This window comes from Mauremys reevesii, linkage group 6 (assembly GCF_016161935.1).
Source record: "Mauremys reevesii isolate NIE-2019 linkage group 6, ASM1616193v1, whole genome shotgun sequence".
NCBI lineage: Eukaryota > Metazoa > Chordata > Testudines > Geoemydidae > Mauremys > Mauremys reevesii.
Window position 1 is genome coordinate 1,948,745 of NC_052628.1, and position 25,113 is coordinate 1,973,857.

Below are 25,113 nucleotides of genomic sequence, written 5' to 3' on the forward strand. Positions count from 1 at the left end.
AAAGATTTCTCTCCACTCAGAACACAGAGACTACAATTCAACCCTCAAGCACCACAGGACATTACTGGAAATCAGCTTTTTTGGGAGGTATAGAGACAGGCTTTTTTAAAAGATTTTTTTTAAACAACGTTGGTTGTAGACGCCCTTCCAGCCTTCCCCACCATGTCCACACACAACAAATGCAGATTAGCCACAAAGACATGCTATATGCTGAATAGTGAAGTCAGAAATGTGGCACCAATTAAGATCTGGCTGAATATTCATCCCAAATTATAATAGATTGTGTATATTTCAGTCTCAGTATCCTCTCCTGCTAAATGCAGATATTTCTGTACTGAATTGTGAACTCCGTTTTCTATTGTAACGTCCATTTTCTGGTTGTGCTGAACATGAGTAGCCCTTGTCCAAGACAAATCTATTCTGATATATCCCAAATGGCTACTCTGCCCAGGAAAGGTGGCTGACATCTTGTTCAGGGACTATCATGCAGAAGCAACTATCATAGAGCAATCTAGGGCCAACAATTTTGATTATCTCAACTTCTGGCCAAACTCCAGGGAACAATGGATTTTCTACACAGAGGCTGGCAGGAAGAGACAAGCTTTTCAGCTGAGCACATGGTAAAAGGAGAGAGAGAGAGAGAGACTGTATTAAAAGGGTGGCCATTCATAGCCACCTACACAAAGTAGTGGCTGGAGACAGAGAAGGCAGGAGGGAATCTGCTTAGTCTGAAATGCTGACAAGACCTCAGACTCACAGATGGGATGAGATCAGGCTAACGGGGATGGGTGCATCTCAGGAATTTTGTTATTTTTCAAAGATCTTTAACTCTAGTGCTTTTTAAGCGCAAATTGACTGTGATTAAGAAATCCCTTTGCTAAACCTATATTCCTTGTTTCCCTGAAGGGGTTAAACTAGAACCCAGAGTGCCCACAACCTAGGTGGAACTTTCAAGGGTCATGGCTACACAGCTAGGGGCTTGGGTGATCTGAGGGACTTGTTCTAGGGTCTGGGGTGGCTTCAATGGAGAGTCCCATGTTCCAAGGAAGGTCTCAGACAAGGGGACTGAACCTGGGAGTGCTGGAACACTGACCAAACTCTGGCCTGCCTCAGTTGGCTTGGAAGCACATGGGATCCAGTTGCTGGGTCTAATCCCAATAGAGACTGGGCCAGGTTGTGACACCTACAAAATAAGAGCTGCTCTGTATGTCCTTCAAACAGCCTACTTGGGGTTACTGCTGGTATTTAACTCAAAGGGACTAGTTTATTCTGACAGCATGTTGGGAGAGTAGCAAAGGTCAGCACAGTTCTCAACCCTCAGACTATTTTCAAGTGCTGATCAAAGGGCTTGAGATGGCGAACGTGAAAGAAAGGGAATGGTTTAATTGTGTAGCTGAAGAATTAGTGGGTGACAGTGATTCCATGTGTCACAAAAATGCCCAAAATAGGGAGATTCACTGGAGAAAATCCATGCTCTACACAAGAGAGCCTGAAAATACGCCATTTATAGGCACTTACCCTATACATGGAGAGGTCGATACGGAGTGAATTGTGCAGCTGGTCCAGCAGTTTAACAAACCTTTCTTTCTGTTGGTCAGAAAAAAAAAATAGTAAATAACCTCAGGCTCCATCACAGAAAATTAGATCTAATCAACACTCCCAATAACTAGAGTGCTGGATCACAGAAGAGTGGGAGGAAGCTAAATGCATTTATTCTATTGTGCAAACTTGGAGGGAAGATAATATTTGCTTCAGATCTCTGAATTTACTCCTAAACTTGATGTAACAGTAATTCCAGTCTAACGTTAGAAGGGTCAGGAAAATTCCCCTTCATCACTTAAAGGAGACATATGTACCATTCAAGCAGAGAGAGAATACAAGAGCACAAATAAACTTATTGAAACTGATGTATGAATTCCAGCTTTTGAACTGCATGGTTGCAGGTACATAGCGATCACGTTTATAAGAAAGACTTATTTCCAGACGGGTTCCAATCAGTGATACGAGCCCTAGCTCCCCTAAGTTAGACTTTCCTTTTTGTTTTTTTCTTGCCAAACAAAAAACTGCCAACATTTCATTTCATTTGAAACATTTTCAAAACAAAATGTCAATTCAAAACAAATGTTTGTGTTCGGGGTGGGGGGGCAAAATGATCCACAAAGGTCGACTCGAAATTGGCGATTGTTTTAGTGATTGAAAAATACATCTACAAAATTTTGTCCAGCTCCAATCTCTACCTTAGTTGGGGCCCAACCTCTGGCTGGGTGCTGGTTTGGCACAGAAGCCATCTCCCCTTCAGTCAGATGTACTCTTTCCCCTAACAGAGCATGGCCTGTCCCAAACCCCATTCGGACAACCTTAAAAAGCCCAATCTCTACTGCATATTACAGGGAAACCAACTGAATGGGAGGGCAGTGGGGACTGGACAGTCCAATCCATGTCTTAATAAATCAGTACAGAGTTCCCCGCACAACAGAGTAGAACCTGAGATACACAAACATCAAGCACAGCAGCTGTTTGGAGACAGATTTTTAAAGAAGCTGCTAATTTAAGTTCTGAAACCATCATCTCTCACGGTATACATTATCTACAATGTCCCACGCATTTCCACACCGTTTGTACTCTGGTGTTACTGGAGCACAGAAATGCAAGCATCACAATGCAGTATACTGATTAGTAGCTAATCATGATACAGGATGAACAAGTCGACATCAATTGTGTTAATTCTTCATACAGAAGAGTCCCACTGCACCGTCCAAGGATATAATGTTCCTTCACCAGAACTAGTGACTCACTTTAACATCAGTGAAAGCCATAAGCAAACCAAGCAAGTAAAACTGTAACAGTAGCATAGCAGGACAGTTAACACTGAAACATACCCCAAAGTTTGAGGCTGCAAAGCGGTCAGAAGCAGACACGTTTGTGGATGCAGTAGTGTGTGCGTAGTAGGCATTGATATTGGCCAGTAAGGTGCTCATCACAGCTGGCACTCCTGGACACATGTACTTGGAGGACAGACATGCAAAGTGCCTGGAATAGCATAAGCAAGGTCAGTTATGGAGAAGACGCAAAGATGCTCTATAGTTTACAAGGTTATTTCTGGCCCTTGGGGAAAAGTAGAGCTATAGAGTTGATTCTTTCAGCTATTTCCACCCCATTAATATTGGCAACACCCTGCTAAAAGTACCATATCAATGAGGGTTGTAGCTGTAATCCAGAATTTCACCTGCAGGAAGTATGTTGTCTCATTTGCATTTTCTCATATAATTGCTCTCATTAAAGTGTAAGGAAATCTCTTACAGGAAATCTTAAAATTATTCCACCAACATTTGGTTTTGAGGAGTGATTAAGGTAAACAACCAGAGAAAAGCTGGTATCAATAAGGAAAAACAGCACTTTAAAAAGGGCTAATATTATAAGACATGAAAACTTGCTAGAACTTCTGCTACAAATTCCAGAGAGATTCTTTTAAATGTGAAACGGATCATAATCTCTGTGTCCTCCTAAGGCAACACACAGTCATTAGCTTCCCTGCTGCTCACCTTCCAAGTAAATTGACAGGGCTTTACATGAAAATATTTAAGAGTCAATGTTCCAGATAAATAGCTGCCATTGAATTAGTTAGATATGGTGGATACCTTGCTGGTCTACTGGTAGTTCAGGCACTCAACTACTACTGTATTAAAAAAAAAAAGAGACAGAGACCATCTCTCTACCTGTGTCTTTCACAGATATGTTTATGGAAGAAAGAATGATCTCAAACTACTTTTATTCTTCTGAAAAACTGAAAAGCCCAATTCCCGGCAGAAAGCTACGATCAGGGTTTGTGAGGGGATGGACTTTTTAGCAGTTCTTAAAGATGTAGCATAACTGGTGAAACCCATAAACACTATATAAGCAGCAAAGAGTCTTGTGGCACCGTATAGACTAACAGACGTTTGGGAGCATGAACTTTCGTGGGTGAATACCCACTTCGTCGGATGCATGTGTCCACGAAAGCTCATGCTCCCAAACGTCTGTTAGTCTATAAGGTGCCACAAGACTCTGCTGCTTTTACAGATCCAGACTAACACGGCTACCCCTCTGATACTTAATAAATACTATATGTGAGCAAAGAACATCTGGGCTGGCTAGCACAGCTCTAATTTCAGTAATTCCTTTCCGCTTTGTTTATAATGGTTCAGCTGGCAAAAGATGAAGATATCCGCATGGAGAACTATCTGTGGAATACATTCAGTTCAAGGGCTTCAGGATGCCCCAGAACTGAAACTTCAGCTTCAAAGGTAAGTTTCTTCAAGCTAATCTGCCTCATTCAATATTTCACTGAAGACAAAAAGCAAACGCAATACAATTGGTGGTTTGCAGGAAGAAGCAGAGCTCATTAGGAACCCAAGTCAGAGCTTAGTGTTTAGGAAAGGCCCCCAGGAAACCAAGTCTAGTGTCAAACAGAGCAAACCAGGTCATCACCTTTGTCAAATCCCACTACTTACAAACTGATTGTTCTGGTTCTTAACACAGGATTCTTTGATCACCATGAAAGAGCACAGTGTTAAATTTGGGTCACAAATACCCTTCTTCCTCATCCCCACAAGACATTTTTATTTGGGGCTAGGGATGACACATTTTAAATAACTCAGCGGTCAATTAATGGAGGACCCAGGGTCTTACAACACCAATGGTTTACCTCTGGGAATCAAGCTCATGCTTATTTACATCAATAACACTGGATATGGCTGCTCAGACTTGAAATTCAAGGGGCAGGACTATCAGCCTGCTGTGGGTTTACTGAGTCCCTCAATCCTGATCCTTCTTTACCCACAGATTTCTAGCCTTTGAGGAAGCTAATGACTCAGAGCATGACAGTCCTTTCCTACTCAGAATAAACTTAAAGGACAGTAGCCAGCACAGCCAGATGGGAAATCACAGGCCATGCCAGCCATCCTAAAAATATTGAGTAACCAACATATTTAGAACACTTCCCTTTGAGATTAAATAAACTAACTACAGCAAGGGTTCAGTATGAGAAACACAAGGAGAGTAACTTACGTCATAGCCTGGTATATTGTTTCTATACCATAACGCATTGCAAATTCATCCACTATTTCTTGGGCTGTCTCATCAAAATACACCTTCCAGGCATCATCTCCTTTGGCATCAGGGATCTTCACCACCCCACTCCCTTGAATGTCTGTGAGATAGTGGAAGAGGTTCTGAAAGGGAAACAAACTAAATTAATCCTGATTTATTGGAAGCCTCTAAGGCTGAGTGCAATGTCACTGGCTTGGAACCATCCTGGAGACAGAACATCTGAAACATCCATCTCCTATTTTTTCTTATTTGCTGATTTTTTGTTTTTGTTTTTTATTTATTTATCTCAATTTTTCTCCTCAGCATCCATGACAGGATTCTCAAATTCATCCCTATAATTTCACCCACCAGAATAAGTAACTCGCTCATATTCCATCAGTGCTTAAACTTAAATTAACAAAGGACAACACAGACAACCTGCCACCAGGAGCAAACCCAATGTGCATGAAGTGGAGCAGACGTTTACCACAAGGGTGTGGCCTGCAACTACAGGTCTTTATCCCCATGGGCCACACCTCAGTATTGAAGGCAAAGAAAACTGCAAGCTGTGGTTTCAAATAATTGTTAAAGGTATGTACAACTTTGGATATGTCCTTAATGTGACTTTGTATAAATCTAGAGAAAAATAAAAATAAAATGGACGGAACTTCACAAGCATATTTGATTCACAAACTGCACGTCTGCCACCCACCTGAATCATACAGATGCAGTTTGCCCATAATAAAACCACCTAACAGAACAGTGCAAAAAGTGGCTTAATGATTTTTTCAGCTTCCCCATCACATCACGGACCACTCACAATGATCCCTGTGGTCTGAGGTGCTCAGAACGGAAAGCTAGCCAGTCGTGTCACCATGATTCTACAGCTTCCTTGGGGGGAGGGATATCTTAGTGGCTTGAGCATTAGCCTGCTAAACCCAGGGCTGTGAGTTCAATCCTTGAGGGGGCCACTTAGGGATCTGGAGCAAAAATCAGTATTTGGTCCTGCTAGTGAAGGCAGGGGGCTGGACTCAATGACCTTTCAAGGTCCCTTCCAGTTCTAGGAGATAGGTATATCTCCTGTTATTATTATATTCTGGCACAACAAACTTCACTATGCAGACACAAGTCTGTGCCCTCCAGTGTTTCAAGCTAATAACAGCCACACCAAGAACAAGCGATGACATTGCCTAAACAAGGTGCAGAACAAAGCCTTCGAAGGTTTAACACTCCACTTTACATTTGTAATTTAATTAGATTGCAAGGTCTTTGGGGGGAAAAGCAGCTCCCTCCTCAGTGGGCCAAATTGTGCAACTTTTACTCCGAGGGAATTCCCACTGGCTGCAATGAAAGTTCTCTTGAAGAAAGGACTTCATAAAAGATGCAAGAAAGTATTTTCTTGCTCCAGCGAAATCTCAAACTGCTTAGTCTCCTGAAACTTAAAAGGCTCTGTTGGGGAGATAAAAATGACTTAAAACGGACAAACTGTTTAAACCAATGTAACGGTCCTTTCCCAGGCATTCATTATTTGCCAAACATTGTGATCATTACGATCTTTGGAAAAAGGGATATTTCTAACGATATCCCCACTGACTGGGACTTAGAAAAGAATCTGTTACGCATCCTTATTCATTCCAACTTTCAGCCTCATCTAGTTACACTGGAAAGGCTTTCATCCACTGCTGCTGTACAGTAATCAACACACACTCAGTTCAGCATATATCGCTCATTGTTCCTCAAACTCACGCCATATACAGATACATAAGCCTTCAGGACATTCGCCTCCCTCGTGTGTAAATCAAGTGATGACAAATCTCATGATCTAATTAGGAGCCACAGGACTTTTTGCTTTAACCTATGATTTCTCCTGATCTAATTATTTTAGCTGCAAAGCATCTCAGTTTTGTCTGTGATATACAGAATTACTGGATAAAAGGAGGAAAGAAATGATCTTTTAAAAGGAGGAAGGGAATGACTCTGCATATTCAGAAGGGAAAAAAACACCAAACAATTAGAGAAACAGATTTGCCACTGAACTAAAAAGCAACGATCTGATCGTAACACCTGCCTGCGGCCCATTACAGTTAGCTGACACCTCTTTATCCTTATTCTTCCACCTCCCACCGGTACTTGGCCCACTTTTGCCCACCTCAAGAGAGACCCAGGACTGAACAGCCATGGACACTGGATTCTCCTCTATTCCCTAATGGTCCCTAGTAGTAAAGCAGTGGAGCTGTGTGAGGGAAGTTTATACTGTCACTGCCTGCACTCTGCCGGTTCAGTGGGTAAATAGAGAGGCTTCACCCCCAAGGGTGCTACCCTAAAATATTTCAGAAGACAATTAACATAATTTATTCACAACCCAGCCAAGACGAGATATCCCACCTTGTACATGGGCAAAGCTTTAGTAGCTTTCTTAAAACAGGCAGTGCTAGCCACATCTTAATGTGCTTCAAAGGGCTTCTAGTTCCAGCTGGACAGACTATGGTCTTTATAGAAACAGGCTGAGAGAGTTCCTGGGGAGCAGGACACTGGATACATGCAACATTACCAAGCCAGGGGGTTAGGACAGAGAATGCGCAGCTACTAGCACTATCCACCTTTGGCTTACTTACTTCATGAAGGCAGGTGTACTGAATGTGATACGGAGCCACCTTCTCCTCTCCTTTTATTTCCACATTGATCTGTAAGCGTATAGCACCAGATACAGCAGATTTATCGGTTCTTTTCTCTAGAAAGAAAAATAAGTAGTGAGTTAAAAATATTTTTCTTTGTACAGGAAATAGCCATCAGGGCAACAGCAGCACAATGCGGTAAAAGAAAAACACCCGTGGAAGTCCCGGCTGACTTTGAAGTGAAATATGACCCTCCAATATCATATTTTTCGAAGTGTTCGTGTAAATTTGCAGTTACCAAATGAACACAAGTGCCATGACATATTAGTGCTGTTTCACACACAACTGCGTATTTCAGACATGCACAATTCAACACTTAAAAAAAAAGTACAACCCAGTCCTTCAGCTCCACTGGCACAGCACAGTCACTCAACTAACATGCAGGTTATTGAATCAGAAAAGCCAAAGAACATGCTGAAACCCTTCATTTTTGAGGGCGTGTGAATCTGAGAATGAATTTAGTGATCATGAAATTAAGGGACTAAGGGTTAAACTTTCAAAAGCAACTATGTGATTTAGGAGACTACAACCCATCTTCAAAGTTGATTTAGACGTGTAGGCATCAAAGGGCATGTCTACTACATGAGTACTAACTCTGTGGCATATACAGCGTCCCAACGTGCCATGCACTGCCTGCCTATGGGAACCCTGCAGATGCACACTAACAGGTTCCCTAGGGCAAACTCAAATAACATGATCACAGTTTTCAAGTACATAAAAGGTTGTTACAAAGAGGAGAGAGAAAAATTGTGATTCTTAAGCTCTGAGGATAGGAGAAGCAGCAATGGGCTTAAATTGCATCAAGGGAGATTTAGGTTGGACATTAGGAAAAACTTCCTAGCTGTCAGCGTGGTTCAGCACTGGAATAAATTGCCCAGGGAGGTTGTGGAATCTCCATCATTGGGGACTTTTAAGAGCAGGTTGGACAAACACCTGTCAGGGATGGTCTAGATAATACTTGGGCCATGTCTGAACTACCACTTATGTCAGGAAAACTTACGTTGTTCAGGGGTGTGGGGAAAAAACCCACATCCTTGAGCAACATAAGTTTCACCGGCACACTTGGTAGCGTGCACAGCATTATGTTGGCAGGAGAGATTCTCCCATCAAAATAGCTACCATCGCTTGATGAGGTGTGTGACGACGTGGGAGTTTCTTGTTTCCCTTGTTTCCTATGGGGGATTCGCTTGGGACAAGGGGGTTTTATTATGTTGATGGGAGAGCCCTCTCCGATTGGCACAGAGTGGCTACACAAGCGAATTTACAGTGGCACAGTTGTAAGCTCACTAGTGTAGACATGGCCTTAGCCCAGCCATGAGTGCAGGGGACTGGACTAGAAGACTTCTCGAGGTCCCTTCCAGTCCTACCATTCCACATTGTCATATTAAAGATAAGAACCACTGCGAACTCCTCCTTTTGATGCACGCAAGATATGGCTATCAGGCTACTTGCATACTAGCCACATTTGGGCAAAGTCTGGGTGCTCCTGGTCAACATACTTACGATGAAAATGTCTTTCAAGAAATTAAGCAAGAAAACATTTAAAAGTCTCATTCTTGTCACCCAAAATGTTTTCTCCCTTAAATTACTTTGCAGCACAACCTCCTTTACCACTACATGAGTTAACAACGCGATGCTGTTGCAAAAAAAGCAAATGCAATTTTGGGTTGCATCAACAGAGGCATAGCATGAAAGTCACAGGAGGTGATAGTACTGCTTCACTCAACACTGATTAGGCCTCAGCTGGAGTACTGTGTGCAATTTTGGTCACCAATTTAGAGAGAGAAAGGATGTAGAGAAACTGGAAAGGATCGAGAGGCAAGTGACAAGGATGATCAGAGGGATGGAATTCAAGCCATACGAGCAAAGGCTGAAAGAACTGGGTATTTTTAGTTTGGAAAAGAGGATATTAAGGGGAGACACGAGATCTGTCTTCAAATACTTGAAAGATCACTATAAAAAAATGGAGAAAAGTTGTTCTCTCTTGCCATAGGGAGCAGGACAAGAGGCAATGGGTTCAAACTACAGCACAGCAGATTTAGATTAAATCTCAGGATACACTTCCTACCTGTAAGAACAATAAACTGCCTCAGGAAGTTGTGGAATCTCCTTCACTGGAGGTTTTTATAAAGAGTCTGGATTGCCATCTGTCTTGGATGGTTTAGACACAACAAATCCTGCATATTGGCAGGGGGTTAGACTAGATGACCCTGGCAGTCGCTCCTAACCCTATGATTCTACAGTAACGACAGGAGTAGTGAACTCATGGAACAAGGAGGAGTTGCCTCTTCAAGCCTTGGAACACAGTGAAATGAACTGTAAGCCACTCCTCTGTCAGCACATCTCAGATGCTGTGGCAGGAAAGGACTAAAAGCTACTAACTACAATTTAGCAGAGCATTAGAAATTTTTGCTGGCAGTCAAGCCTGTCCCAAATTCAAACATATGTCTAGAGCTCTGCAACAGAACGGATGTGTTTAACAGAGCATCTTCCTCTACACAAAATTTGAATGTTCCTCAATTATTGCTGCACAAGAAAAACAGTTAACGATGCTAAAAATAGAGGTGTTAAATACTTCCACCATGTAAGCACATATTGCTCTAGGATGTGAGGACATTATACCCACTGATTGCCATCTTCATCACTTGCATTAACGTGGCCAGGGACCTGCCTGCATCCCTAATCTGGGCTAATCAAAAACCAAATTCCCATTACAGATGACTAAAGTGCTGAGGGTTTAGAATTATTGAGACTATCCAGTGCTGAGTTTCTTTGCACATTGACAACCAGTGGGACTTTCTGAGAGTGGAATTGAATACACTGTCTTTAAACTACTCTTCTGTCGAATTCACTGAAGGAGCCTTTCATACAGACTTAACAGAACAAACTATTTCATTCCACCTACAGATCTTTTTGGAATGAACCCTCACCTCCCAACCCTGCTCAATTAATTGACCATTAAAACGAGGGACAGTGGGAATCCACGATGTCTGGGGTATGGCCATCTTATTTTTGCCAGCCTGGATCTCAGAATTCTTCTCTGCTGGTCCTTTGTACGTTTTCCAACGCTCTGCAAGGGAGCAGCATCTTTAATAGGTTACTAACTCCTCTGGGCTTTACTTAACTTTTCTTGCTATGAGGAGAAACATCCCCCACTAAGATGTCCTCTGTCCTCACATGAGCCTTCAAGATTCCCCACTCTCCTGCTTCTCACTTTTTTTTAAAATATAAACCAAAGTCTTGGTGAAATGTGCTCATCTAACAGCTCTTGAGATTGAAAGCCTGTTTATTCACAATGTAGGTACAGCATAGGCCCTGGCAACTCATACCTCACAGGGAGCACCTCAAAGGATGAGAGAGGAGTTCAGACGCTGGTTTCGCTGAGTAAGCATCCAACAAACAAATTAATTCCAACTGAGGGCCACCTGTGTTTGCTAAGAAGTGGACTGAAATTCAATACTCTATTTCTTATAGGCCAGTGAACAGTTCTCTAATGCTTAAAACTTTCAGTTATCTATCATTTGGGGGCGGATTTGAACTGATGACCCACACGTGAAAGATGCCACATCCAATTCCCCAGTCAATCTGCCATCCCCAAAGCCCTCTTACATAAAGAGCTCTCTCCTCCATTCTCAGCCCAGGCAGAACAACCTACATCTCCTACACAGCTGTGCAGAATAGTAATCACTGGGACAACTGGGGAGGCCAGAGGAAAATTTCAGCCCAGTACAGATGTCAAAGTTTGTCCCTGCTCCATCTGCAAACTCAGTTCTTTAAAAGCAGCTTCTCCTTCAGCCACTCTGGAGACACTGCTCCCACCCCTAGAAACACACATTTGGGGCCCTGTGAGAGGCAGCATTAGGATGAAGCCAGTTGGTAATCTTCAAAATTCTTTCCCATCCCATGCACACATGCGGTCACTGCTCAGTTACAACTCACCCACTTACTGTCGGGGGGTGGGGAGGGGGCGCAGAACCATCACCACCACCTCCTCCTCTTTCCCCCATTTTGTGAATGGCCCCCCCACATCTCAAAAAAAAAGTGTGTGTGTGGCCAACGCTACTTAGCAAATTTGTGTCAAATTCACAAATAGTTTCGGGTCAACCAAAACTATATTTTTTAGCAAATCTACTATTCATGGAAAAAATGTCACCCAGCTCTAGTGATTAATAACGCTTGCAAAGAGAAAACTCTGCGCCTTTATGATTCTCCAAAGAGCATGTATTGTCCAACATTTTTCACTGTGAAGACCACCACGTGATGGCCCTTCCCACAACATACCCCCGCACCTCCTCAAAGTCACACGTTCCTTGGAAATTACACTAATGCACACACAGGATTATGAGAGCTCCTAACCCAAACATGCCTAATTTTGTAAGGAAAGTTCCATACGTTTGTAAGCAAAACCAAGGATTGTAATTTAAATTAGAGGATTGAAAAGCTACTCACCAAGATTGTACCATACATCCATCTCTCCACTCAATGTGCGGACTTCGATGATGGTCTGACCCAAGAAATCGTCCGACTCACGTTTCAGCCTCTGCTTGACACGAGATTTAATGTCATCATCCTCATCCCAGACGCGCACTTTGATCCGATCCGAGGAGTTATGGCACTCACTGTGAACAAGACAAGCAAGTACAGATGGGTGACCAGTCACTGAATCCAAGGGTCTAGGATGCATGTTTTACAGCATGACTGACCATTCCATGATATTCTTTTAGTGGTATTCATCTGATAGATGTTCATTCACATTGGCAGCTGATGGTGAAGGATGTAAGATGCAAATAAAATTTAAGTACTCAACAGGAATTGTGCGACAGAGTTTTTGAAGGCCTTCTGCTACAATGTAGCCATAAAACTGAGGACTCGGACCACTGTCAGGGACTGCTAGTGGATAGTGCATTTAGCTTAGTGATTTGATTATAGTGCATCAGTCAGAGATTCAAACTTCTGTTAAACAACATAAAGAACTCTCTCCTCCATTCTCCTCTCCTTGCCAAGCAAGACTCAAACGGAGGCCATTAACTTAATTTTGTTTGAGACTTTATTAGTGTCACTAGCAAAGCAACAGTGTACCAATGCACAAAACAATACAGTCAGGGAGATGACTGTGTGTGGGAGGAAGGGATGGGACACAGCCACTCTAATGAAGTTGGTATTTAAGAGCTACAACGTGCCCCAGGCAGGGAACTAAAGAAATCTCCTTCAAAAAGGCAGCTTCATTCTCAGTTGAATCTTCACATCTGATCTGATGCTGAGAAAAAAAAATCTCAGTTATTCTAAAACCTAAACAAGCAGGTGACCTGCACAACACACTGAGGAAGCGAGAGAACTCAAAAGCTATAGGGACACAGTGAATAGAGAGATCTTGTAACAAAAGCCCTGCTCATTTATTGGGCATGTGATATGAGAAAGCAATTTGAATGATCATATACACGCATGACAAGGGTGATTACTCACCATAACCGTTACAAATGTCTGGCCTCACTAGAAAAAAAAAAAGGTATCTGAAAATATGGCAATTCCTGCTGGAGGTCTATGTTCTAGCCTTTTCAAACCTACTGCATCTGTTGCTAAGCAACAGGGGGAGAATGAACAAGGAGAGAGATTTGGGTCAAAAGAGATTTGCTAAGCCAAGTCAGTGAAATGTGGCAGCAACCGTGGTGTTTACAAGTTACCTACCAAGAACTCATTTGGCCGCCCGTTGCCATCTATTGTGTTTTAGGATTCATTAACAGACAGCTAATGCAGAAGAGCTCACTGTGAATTAAGTGGCGAAATGCAGAGGCAATTTTAGGTTGTCCTGATCGTTTACTGTTTGAAAACCAACCCGTTCTGCATTCTTCAAGGGACTCAAAGTACCATTTAGAATACAGAAAACAGATGTTTCAATCAATATTTCTCTGTTTTTAATTCTTTTCCTCCCACCTGTAAACATGTGCAGATGGTTAAGATGATTTGTTGCAAGGTGTGCTGAAGAGGAGATGCTAAGATTGTTGGTTCTTCCTCTAGCTCTCAAACCTATTTGGGCATGTTGCCACCTCTGTAGGCCTGGCAGAATAAGTGGCTATACACTAAAAATTCTTCATAACCAAAACAAATAATATAAGAAACTCTCTCTCAGTGCCCTAGGGGCAGATTTGCAAAGTATTTAGTTGCCCGAAGATGCAGACAGACACGCACAGTGGGATTTTCACAAGCTCCTAAGCAAGTCAGGCCCTTAACTCCTAGTGACAGCATTTTTCAGTGCCTAAGTACTTCAGTTAACCCGGCCCTAGGTCTTGACCCTCTCCTACAGTCTGTCCAAGGTACTGCTTCTTTAGGAAAATACTCAAGCTGATTTGACCTAGTTTGATCCGCACTGGGTGCCTTTTAAACCTGAACATGCACCACATGAGGTACCTGGAACAACGGTGTTCTCTTTCTTGAGGGGACCACGCAGCACCACAATCACCTCAGAATGTCACATGGGGAGTCTTCAGTGGTACTAACTGGACCTGTACACCTCAAGACTTACTGTCTCTACCATACACACCTTTCCCAGAGGGATGCTACTAGATTTGTGGGGATTCTTCCACTTTGTACTTCCTCTCCTGGCTCTGTACCAGAGTGATTCACCAGAGCTCTCTGTGCTGTTAAACACCTGAACCCAGGGGGCGAGGCGGGGGGGGGGGGGTGTTAAGGCAGAGTACATCTATAGGATCTGCTGTCTTTGTTACTGTTGCACCAAGACAGCCAGGCTGACGTCAGCCCCACTTTCTACAGAAACGAGAGCTCAGATTCAACTCAAACACGTTTATTGTCTGGGAGATGAAGGACAATGCTGACTTTTAAATCGAAACAACATAAACCCAGTCTTGGGGAGTCTGAACATATATTGTAGTGATATAAAATGTCCCCATAATGCAAGAGGTAGCACCTCTCTAACACTCTCCAGCACTTGCTGCACTTTTTATGTTCCTGTTTTCTCTTTTTTAAATATATTTATATTAGTTGGAGCGTTTTTATTAGTGACTGTTTGTGAAGTTTCACCTCTATTGTCTAGTTTTATTGAATTATTTAAAATAAAGTTTTCAATAAAAATAATGTACAAAAAACAGGGGTAAAAAATTAATAAAAAAAAGATGAAACTGCTTCCAAAAGGTTGTTTTCAGTGGTGGTCTAAATTAGCTGCTACCACTCAAGAAAGTGATCTTGGCAACACTGTGGATAGTTCTCTGAAAACATCCACCCAATGTGCAGCGGCAGTCAAAAAAGCAAACACAATGTTGGGAATCATTAAGAAAGGGATAGATAATAAGACAGGAAATATCATATTGCCCCTATATAAATCCATGGTATTCCCACATCTTGAATACTGTATGCAGCTGTGGTCACCCCGTCTCAAAAAAGATATTTGAATTGGAAAAGGGTCAGAAAAGGGCAACAAAAATTATCAGGGATATGGAACAGCTTCCATATGAGGAGAGATCAGTCAGACTGGGACTTTTCCAAGCTGAAAAGAGACAACTAAGGGGATATGTTCGAGATCTATAAAATCATGACTGTGTGGAGAAAGTAAATAAGGAAGCGTTAACTCCTTCTCATAACAAAAGAACTAGGGGTCACCAAATGAAATTAATAGGCAGCAGGTTTAAAACAAATGAAAGAAATATTTCTTCACTCAACACACAGTCAACCTGTGAAACGCCTTGCCAGATAATGTTGTGAAGGCCAAGACTATAACAGGGTTCAAAAAGGAACTAGATAAGTTCATGGAGGATAGCTATTAGCAATGGCTATTAGCCAGGATGGAGTCTCTAGGCTCTGTTTGCCAGAAGCTGAGAATGGGCGACAGGGGATGGATCACTTGATTACCTGTTTTGTTCATTCCCTCTGGGCATCTGGCATTGGCCACTGTTGGGAGACAGGATACTGGGCTGGATGGACCTTTGGTCTGACCCAGTCTGGCTGTTCTTATGGGAGGGAGGGAAATTGGTGAAACTGTGACTTAATGCATCTTTTTCACAAATAAGAGTTTCCCTTGCTTATGCCATTATCATTTATTTATTATTTTAATTCCTGCAGCGCTCTGAGGGCCCAATTAGACTGAGGACTCCATTGTGCTTAGTATAGTGCAAACACATTGGAAGACACAGTCCCTGCTCTGAAGAGTTTACAGTTAGAGCTGGTCAGCAATTTTTGACAAAATATTCATCAGAAACTGCAATTTCATTGACATCAAAACTGTTTGTGGAGAAGGGTCGGCGTCTATGAATTTCCTCATTCAAACCACATTTTAGAAATTGTCAAAACATCCAGTTTCAACATTTTTTAAATGAAATGTTCCATTTTAGAGTTCAAAACAACCTTTAAATTCAAAATTTTAGTTTATTTATATCAGAGGAGTAGCTGTGTTAGTCTGGATCTGTAAAAGCAGCAGAGAGTCCTGTGCCACCTTATAGACTAACAGACGTATTGGTGCATGAGCTTTCGTGGGTGAATACCCACTTTGTCGGATAAATGTAGTGGGGATTCACCCACAAAAGCTCATGCACCAATACATCTGTTAGTCCATAAAGTGCCACAGGACTCTTTGCTGCTTTTACAGTTTATTTATAGTCTAAAATAGTAAACAAATTAAAAAGGGAGGATAAGGGAAAGAGGAATAGTTACACAGATTTAAATAGGGCAGCTAAGCACATGGCTAAATGATCTTGAGTCATTTGAAAAATATAAATTACAAGGTAAAATTAAAAGGATAAATATCCAAAATGCCTAGCGTGCATTTATATAAGTATTTGGCACTAGTATTTTCTTTAGGAACCATGGCAGCAGTGGCTGTAGAGGAGAGTTTTGAAGAACAGGGTAATAGTGTTACTGGCCAGTTAAGGGAGAGTTTCCCACACAAAAGGGATGGCATGGAAGAAAGTGCAAACGTGTTTGTAAGAGAAGTGGATAATGGAGACTGGCATTGCTGGCAGAGTGCAGGAGATAGAGGAGGACATGATAAGACAGAGAAGATAAGCAAGAAGATGGGCTCTTTGCAGGAGTTTTTAAATGGATCTGAAGGGAATAAGGTAGTTGTCTGGAAGACCAGGGCAGAGACAGAGACCTGAAGTGATGCAGGATGACGGAGTTGTAGTGATGTAGAGAAACAGAATGAGTTTGACTTTGAGAGATGTTCTAGGGAGAAAAAAGGAAGTTTTGGATACAGCCTGAATGAGCAGGTTGAGAGAAGGCAGAGTCCAAGCGTCCCACTAACAGGTCTGGGGAAGGGAGGATAGTTGTGTTGTCAGCTGTGATGGGGAAAACAGTGAGCCAGTGGTTTTGGTTATGTTCATTTTAAAACGAGAGGCCAGCTAAGCACACGGCGAGACAGACAGGTCGGGGTGGAGAAGCCACTGCATAAGTCATCAGTGTGAAGACGGCAATTATAACTGAGCAGATGAGGTCACCATAAGAAAGGGCACAGCAACGAGAGCAAAAGGAAGAGCCTTGTACAATCCCCACGGATAGTGAGAGCGGGAGGCAGAGAAACAATCAAAAGAGATGGGGAAAGAATGGCTTGAGAGATCGGAGAACCAGGTAGGAGGAGGGTATAAAAGCAGCTGAGAGGTCAAGGATGACAGCCACGGAGTAAAAGCCCTGAGCTTTGGCAATACCTCCTTGACAAATAATTATCCTAAGACAACAAAGAAACCGGTCTTCTGTTCCTACCAGTATTAAACTCATTTGTTTTAGAGGGACAAGTACGAGCATTTTGCTGTTACCTATCTCTACAACGCTGATTACACAAACAAATCATGTAGCTCTTCCAAGTGCAAAAGGCAGCAGCAGTGCTCAGAACCACTTCACCTCTAACTACACCTCTACCCCGATATCACACTGCCCTTGGGAGCCAAAAAATCTTACCGCGTTATAGGTGAAACCGTGTTATATCGAACTTGCTTTGATCCGCTGGAGTGTGCAGCCCCACCCTCCCCCGGAGTGCTGCTTTACCGCGTTATATCCAAATTCATGTTATATCGGGGTAGACGTGTACATTATCCCAGCTTCCTACTAGGCATTGCTGCATGGCATCAACTCCATTGTTCAAATCCAAATTTCATACGGGTCACTGAGCTGAGAAACTATGGGTATATCCACACTGCGATTAAAATCCCACAGCTGGCCTGTGCCAGCTGACACGGGCTCACGGGCCTTGGGCCAAGGGTCTATTGAATTGGGGTGTTGGCATCTGGGATCATGATGAAGCTTGAGCTCTAGAACCCAACAAGGTGGGAGGGCCCCAGAGTTGCAATTAAACAGCCCCTTCGCCCAAGTCAGCTGGCACAGGCCAGCTGCGGGTGTCTCATTGCAGTGTAGACAGAATATGATTTTACTTTACTACCAGTTTCAAAGTCTCCGTCGAACTACGACCCAGGCACCGGGAATGAGGAAGCACAACTGAAAAGGTTCCATGGTCGTTGGGATGTAGCTGAACAGCAGAGGCAGAGCATGCATCAGATGCAATATGCTTGAAAGGGGCAGTGTAAACACAGAACTCATGTAACTACAGAGATGACTGAAAGGTGCTGAGCATGATAATAGGCTAGGCTGCTGAAAGGACAATTATGGAACCAAACGGAAGCTGTGGGTGACACCACAGTAGTTAGCTATGTAGTGGTGCCATTCCTGAAGCAATAACTGTAATGAAGTGTATTATTTGTGGCTGTGTGTGTCCAAGTATAATACTGATTATCTACTGAAGGGAGGCAATGCAACTATTCTAACCTTCATACCCTTCTGCAGTGAAGGAATAAACACACTTTGCAAAGTGCCCAGTGACAACGTAATCTGTTCCAGGCAGAATGATTTCACACCTGCCATTCAGGATCAGACCCAGCTGGGCAGCACAAAGCAGGTTCCATGGGAAGATATTTTAAAATGAACGATTTGTACTGTGCCAAGGACAGGAGATGCAGAGCTCTCCTGTTGTACATAGGGCAACTTCCAGTGTCCACATCGATTAGACACTGGGTCCTTTTCCAAACATTAGCAAATGAGGCCAATCAGCATATGCTTTAAACAGGGGTTAAGTAGCCTCTCAGCAAGCACAGGGCTTTGCCTTTCAAAAGGAAATTTTGTTCCTTATCGAACTCTCCTAAACACTATACCTGTTATTTCACTACACAGACGTGGATCCTCTTATCAGCCCTTCCAAAAAGAACTGAATAAAAAATACAAACTTTCCTAGAGTGCTTTAAACCATCTTATCGAATCTAACAAAGAATTAGAATCCTGCCTTAAAATCAGACTGGATAGTTCAAACTATCCCATTTATTACTGTGTGGCAGTGGCCACAGGTACCAATCAGGATATAGGCTTCCTTGTGACAGGCGCTACGCACATAGAAATAGAGTGCATGCCCCATACATTTGCAATCAAATGTAATTGTACAGAAGGAAGAAATCAATCTCAATTTTTTAAAGGTCTTTAGAGTAATTTCAATAGAAGCTTATTAAATGTCTGTGCAACTCACTTGGTTTCATTCCTATTAAATTCCTCAGGACTTTCTGTAATGAATGTGGAGGCACTTAGAGCTTTCCAGCAGGCAACAACAAGAATGGCCTTCTAACGGCTCTATCAAATAGCTTACTCACATAGATGTAAAAGCACTCTGAGAACTGATCATTAATCTAAATGCTAATCCTGTGGCAATGTAGGCAGGTAATGGTCTCAAATAGTACAGATTCGGGAATACAATAGGGACTCTACACAGTACTGATTTGGGAATGTAGACCCAAAAAGATCTCAAAGTTTTCTTCTTGGAAACATGGTTCTAAACCTGAATTTCCAGGATACGCCATATGTTCTTGTATATACACACCACCTTGCATCACATCCAGGGTTACAAAGGAACCCTAAAATGGCTAAACTTTTTCTGACTTAAACAGGTAGACATCTGGGCTTTGTAATAAACCTTCGAAAAGAGCATTTAATTGTGCTTCTGTTGAATGAAGACACCTTTGGGAAGTCAGCCAGCAGCAATGACTGGATAGGAAAGCTGGAAAGAGTTCATGCAATAAACCAAACAGAAAGCAAAAACCAATGGAAGTAGAACTACCAACCTACTGACCACCCCCTGACCGGGTGCCTCTGCTACCAATGAAAAACCAATGAAACCAACCTGTGCAAAAACCAATGGAAGTAGAGCTACCAACCCACTGACCACCCCCTGACCTGGTGTCTCTGCTACCAATGAAAAACCAATGAAACCAACCTGTGCAAAAACCAATGGAAGTAGAGCTACCAACCCTCTGGCATGACCCCTCTGCTGATTTGATTTGTCCCCTTGGGTAGTTTTTCATCTTTCAGACCATAAGTTCTTAAGATAGGAACTGTATCTTGCCTAGTACATTGCAGGAGCTATCACAACCTCTGCAATAACTGGTACAAGCTCCTCTCACTTCGACTATAAGATCTAACAAATACTTTCTTTATTGAAAAAGGATGATTTTTCTCTTGGGCCTGGTCCACACTGGGGGGCAGTGTCGAGGTAAGATACGCAGCTACGGGAATACCGTAGCTGAAGTCGAAGTATCTTATCCCGACTTACCTCCCGTCCTCACCGCTCGGGATCGACGTCTGCGGCTCCCCCGTCGACTCCGCTACTGCCACTCGCTCCGGTGGAGTTCCGGAGTCGACGGGAGCGTATTCGGGGATCGATATATCGTGTCTAGATGAGACGTGATATATCGATCCCCGCAAAATCGATCACTACCCGCCGGTTCGGCGGGTAGTCTGGACGTACCCTTGGATAAGCTTCCTTGGGAGAAAAAAAGAACAGGAGTACTTGTGGCACCTTAGAGACTAACAAATTTATTTGAGCATAAGCTTTTGTGGGCTACAGCCCACTTCATCAGAGAGATTTCTCAGTGAAGAACGTTTTTGGTCAAGTTGTGTAGCATATGTTCAACGGCTACAGTCTCTGATTATGAATGCTAGGAAAACTCATCATTTGGAGAGTCATCAGCAGAAAGAATCTATAAGCATCAAGCATAAACAGCATGTCTGCAATTGATCTAAATCTCTCGGAAGAAAGACTGCTGTGTCCTAGACAATTAAACATGGCTCTCCCTTTATCCATGACAAGGTGAGCTGCAAACCGTAGGAACACCTTGAGCCTGGTACAGTTCTTTTTCAGCATCCTTAATCCTCAATATTTTGTCTATTTAAATCCCACTTTCCTCAGCTCCTCTCAACACCTCATCCTTCTTGGTGCTCTGTCTCCTAGCAATACTAAAATGACTGTTTACACTAAGATCAATTTTCATGTTACTGGCTGAATCATGGAGGTTTCCATAAAACTTTTACAGTGGCACAATTAAAACACTGAAATTTATCACATCATATTATCTTTACCACAGTATTTGTTATATTCCCCAAAATTAGACTGGAACATACATGTAAATACCATGGTAACAACTTTGTACCATAAAAATCAAGATTTTAATGGCACCTACATAAACATAGATGGAGGCGGACTTATTGCTATGTTGATTCTAGAGTTATTACAATAATAATGTAAGGTACTTCCTGTTTAGAAGTCAATAGCTTTGCCTTGGGTTCATAATGTAAATTTTTTTTATTTTCATTGTACATGATAGAGACAGGCTTGGGTTCACAAACTCAGTTTTGAAATACAATTCAAACAAACATATTTCAGTGTGCAGAGAAGAGCCTTGCTGACCTAGAGCGGGAAGGAGTGGGGGAAAGAAAGGCAGGAGAGAGAAAAAGGAGAGGGAGAGACGGATTGATAGCTTGATGGTAAGAAGGAGACAAAGGGGTTTTAGCTAAAAAAAATTTAGGATCCAGAATCTTCACAGGCCACTTTATTTTCAGAAGCTTTTTTCCCCCCCCATTTAATGTTTTTCCATGTAATTAAAATGAGTCTAACTATAACTTGAGGGTGCTTCTTATTACCTCGATAACCATATCTGGGCTCACTGACTCAGCCTTTGGAGCTTATTTGCTATATAAGCAACCGTGCCTCCAGCCTTTATTTTAAATTTAGCCCAAAATAGGTTGATAATCTTGTAAACAGATTATCCCTCAAGTTATCATTATTTTATTTCTACAGCACTTTAGGGGAGCAAGTAGCTTTAAAAATAAGTGGCAAGCTACTCCCAATGAGCTAACAAGCCTGTTCAAACACCACAGCAAGGAGTAACGACGAAAGGAATGGTGAGGCCTTTTCCTTTGGGTGTGTTTTACAGCTACCTTTCTAAAGAATTTCAAAGGGTGTTTATTAAAAAGGAACAGCGTATGTCTTCAAACTATTAAGCATTTTCTTCCCTCTCTGGGGAAGTCTCAACAACAACTTTCTATACAAGTATTGCTAAAGGAGTAGATACAGAATCTATGAACAAGAAGTGGCAGCAAAATGGATGCGCACACTTTTGTATAGTACAGTATATATTATATAGACTATGCGACAAGCACACACTATGTAAAACACAGACATGGCTACTGGAGTGAAGTACTAAGTACTGATACAGGAGAGAAAGGTATGCTTGTGAAGAAATGCAGACAATAGAAATGGATCAGAACAGGGGCAGATATTCAGTGAGCACTTACAAGTGGAATTTCTCCTCCCAAACAGGATTCAGATTCCCAAAAATTGTTTTAGTTCTCTTCTTTGTTTTGCCAACTTGAACCGTCACATATGGATCACTGGATCCAGTTTTGTCCTTGGCCTGCAGACCTTGAGCACAAACCACTGTGGAGAAAATAATAATAAAGTTTTGCTATAAGCTTGCAGTGCTAAAAGATGTGTGCATGAACTGTACGATGGAGCAGCTTACTGCACAGGAATGCTTACCAATGACAGCCTCTCAGTTTAACACTGAGAGTCACAGATTCCAAGGCCAGAAGGGACCATTGTGATCAGCTTGTCCGAACTCCTGTATAACAGACCATATAACTGCCCCAAAATAATTCCTAGAGCAGATCGCTTAGAAAAACATCCAGTCCTGACCTACAAATTGTCAGTGATGGAGACTCCACCACAGCCCTTGGTAAGTTGTTCCAATGGTTATTCTCACTGTCAAAATTTACATCTTATTTCTAGTCTGAATTGCTCTAGCTTCAGCTTACCGGTGATAGTGATTTTAGCTGACCATTTGGAGGTGCCATCCAGCACGCTCTGTTTCACTGTCTTCATTTGCTGAGCATGTGTTAATTTGCTCTCACTAAAAACATCTCTGATCAAGTCAAAGATTTCTGGCTTGTTCCGTTCCCGAATCTTCATGCGATCCTTCATGGCCATGATGATGTTTTGGGTCCGATCCTCTGCTCCATGTTTACAGCTCTTCTCTGCTGCTCCTGTGTACAGTAAGGCATGGAACAGTCACCAAAAGCTTGAAACCAATGAGGAAATCACAGATGCTATGTTACAGAATCATGACGACAGGGATCAAGTTTATTATATTAAAAAAAATTAGTTGCTAAGATATGTTGTGATAATTGGGACTACAAATTTACCCTCATTGGGAGCTCAACTGTGAAAAGTGAATGACAGTCATAGAATGTCACAATAACCCTTATAACAAATAACTGTTGATGGGAAAGGGTGCAAAAGGGATTAGTCCAAACAAGCCGGCCTCCTGGGATGACTCAAGGACTGTGTTAAGATCACTCCTTGTAAACAAGAAGAGTGTGGGAATGGGAAAATCAGCAAACAAACTGGTGTGCTGGATAGTAAGCCTAATTGGTGGACAACATAATGAAGGGACAGGGCTATTTTGCCCATCACTCTCTTTTGAGGTCCTTTAAAAAAAAAAAGAGAGAGAGAGAGAGAGAGAGAGCGCGAGCACGATCAAGAGGAAAATTGGTGAAACAATCCCAGCAACTCCTGTGACCCCAGGATCTACCGTAACACTCCTGGGCCTTCACCATCCTAATGATGAGAGATGTTCTGACCAGACCAGGTCAAAGCGTGGGATCTAGATGACATTGCCACCTCCATGGGCTCCGACTGAATCCAACCCCCTATCTGGGATGTGAGATGTTGAGTTCTCACCATCCCTACCCCTCCTCCCATGAACTCTTTTCATTCCCCTCCTTACTTATTCTCTTCCCTATCACTCTCCTTTTTCCTTCTGTCTAGTAAGACTCTGGTGTGCTGGCTAAGACTGGGTATTTTGCAATACTGCCGTAAACCTGTGACCAGAGAGGCAAGTAAAAGCAATGCCCTAAACAGCCCAACCCTCGTACAACTTTGCCAGGTCTTGGAGTGGCTAATAAGACCAGATGCTGCTTTTCCAGCAGTGAAATTGCACGTGAAAGTCAACACCAGAGAGCAGCTGCATTTTCTATCTTTGCCCTTCTTCTCTGCCCCCTTTTGTGTGCATTGCTCTGGTTTGTCTTCTTAAGAAACAGGATAAGACTTTAACAACAAGTCCAGACCATCTTAACCCACTTTTTCCCTTTTCCCCCAAAAAGGGAAATTACCATAATCTAAAAAGACTGTCAAAGGGTGTGGGGGGGGGGATTCCTTCTAAAAACACTCTCCAGCTAGAGGGAAAGGGAACAGAGAATGTTGTTAGAATGAATGCCTTACTTCTTAATTTACATTTCAAATGTTTTAACCTTTTCCCTCTTCTTTTCTACATCTTTAATAAAAAGTTTTAAAAGATTTTTAATGGTGTTTTCTACACAGTACTAAGCAGGCTGAGGTCCCTGTATACCCAACCCCGAATCTTGTTTAGTGCTGTTTAATGTTGGACAGTGACAGGGTCACGTTAACACCTGTAATTCTTTGGGACCATTTCTTTCACCTAAATGAATACAAGACACACTCAACTCAATGCCTCTTACCACTGGCCAGACTGAAGTTGGGATTGAAAAGTGGTGGGCAAATGTCAACTAAAGAGGCAGCAGCTATTCAGTCCCACTGCTGTGTCAGATACTACATTTAAGAAATAAATACTGTAGATGCGGATTCCAGGAACCGTTTTAAACACTGTGCTTTAATTGGCCAAACAAGGCATAGAAGGAACATTAGATGTGCTTCGTAGAGGAATATTTTCTATTGTAAGACCAATTTGCATCCACATCTATCTTCAAAAGCTTCTCTTCATATGAAATATATAGCCAGAAGACACTTATAACAAAATTTGAGTTGAATCAGACAATGTGTTCCTGAGAGATGGCACTTTGAAAAATCGGTATGTTTCACTTTTTGAAATACCTTTTAACTAGGGCTGTCGATTAAAGTGATTAACTCAACAAAATTAATGATTTAAAAATTGTGATTAATTGCATTCAAACAATAGAATAGCAATTGAAATTTATTAAATATTTGATGTTTTTCTACATTTTCAAATATATCAATTTCAATTAC

General features: G+C 42.2%; 1 protein-coding gene across 4 annotated transcripts in view; it reads right to left on the reverse strand.

Annotated features, from left to right (window-relative positions):
• Nucleotides 1-25,113, reverse strand: part of UNC13B (unc-13 homolog B) — a 354,256-nt gene that overhangs the window by 85,169 nt on the left and 243,974 nt on the right. For all 4 annotated transcript variants that reach the window (XM_039543401.1, XM_039543398.1, XM_039543403.1 and 1 more), the window contains 7 exons: nucleotides 22,866-23,093; nucleotides 22,347-22,488; nucleotides 12,192-12,361; nucleotides 7,683-7,798; nucleotides 5,047-5,210; nucleotides 2,880-3,030; nucleotides 1,519-1,587 (listed from right to left, as the gene is read on the reverse strand). In XM_039543401.1, the coding sequence (XP_039399335.1) occupies nucleotides 1,519-1,587; nucleotides 2,880-3,030; nucleotides 5,047-5,210; nucleotides 7,683-7,798; nucleotides 12,192-12,361; nucleotides 22,347-22,488; nucleotides 22,866-23,093 (1,040 nt within the window). The remainder of the gene's footprint in view (nucleotides 1-1,518; nucleotides 1,588-2,879; nucleotides 3,031-5,046; nucleotides 5,211-7,682; nucleotides 7,799-12,191; nucleotides 12,362-22,346; nucleotides 22,489-22,865; nucleotides 23,094-25,113) is intronic.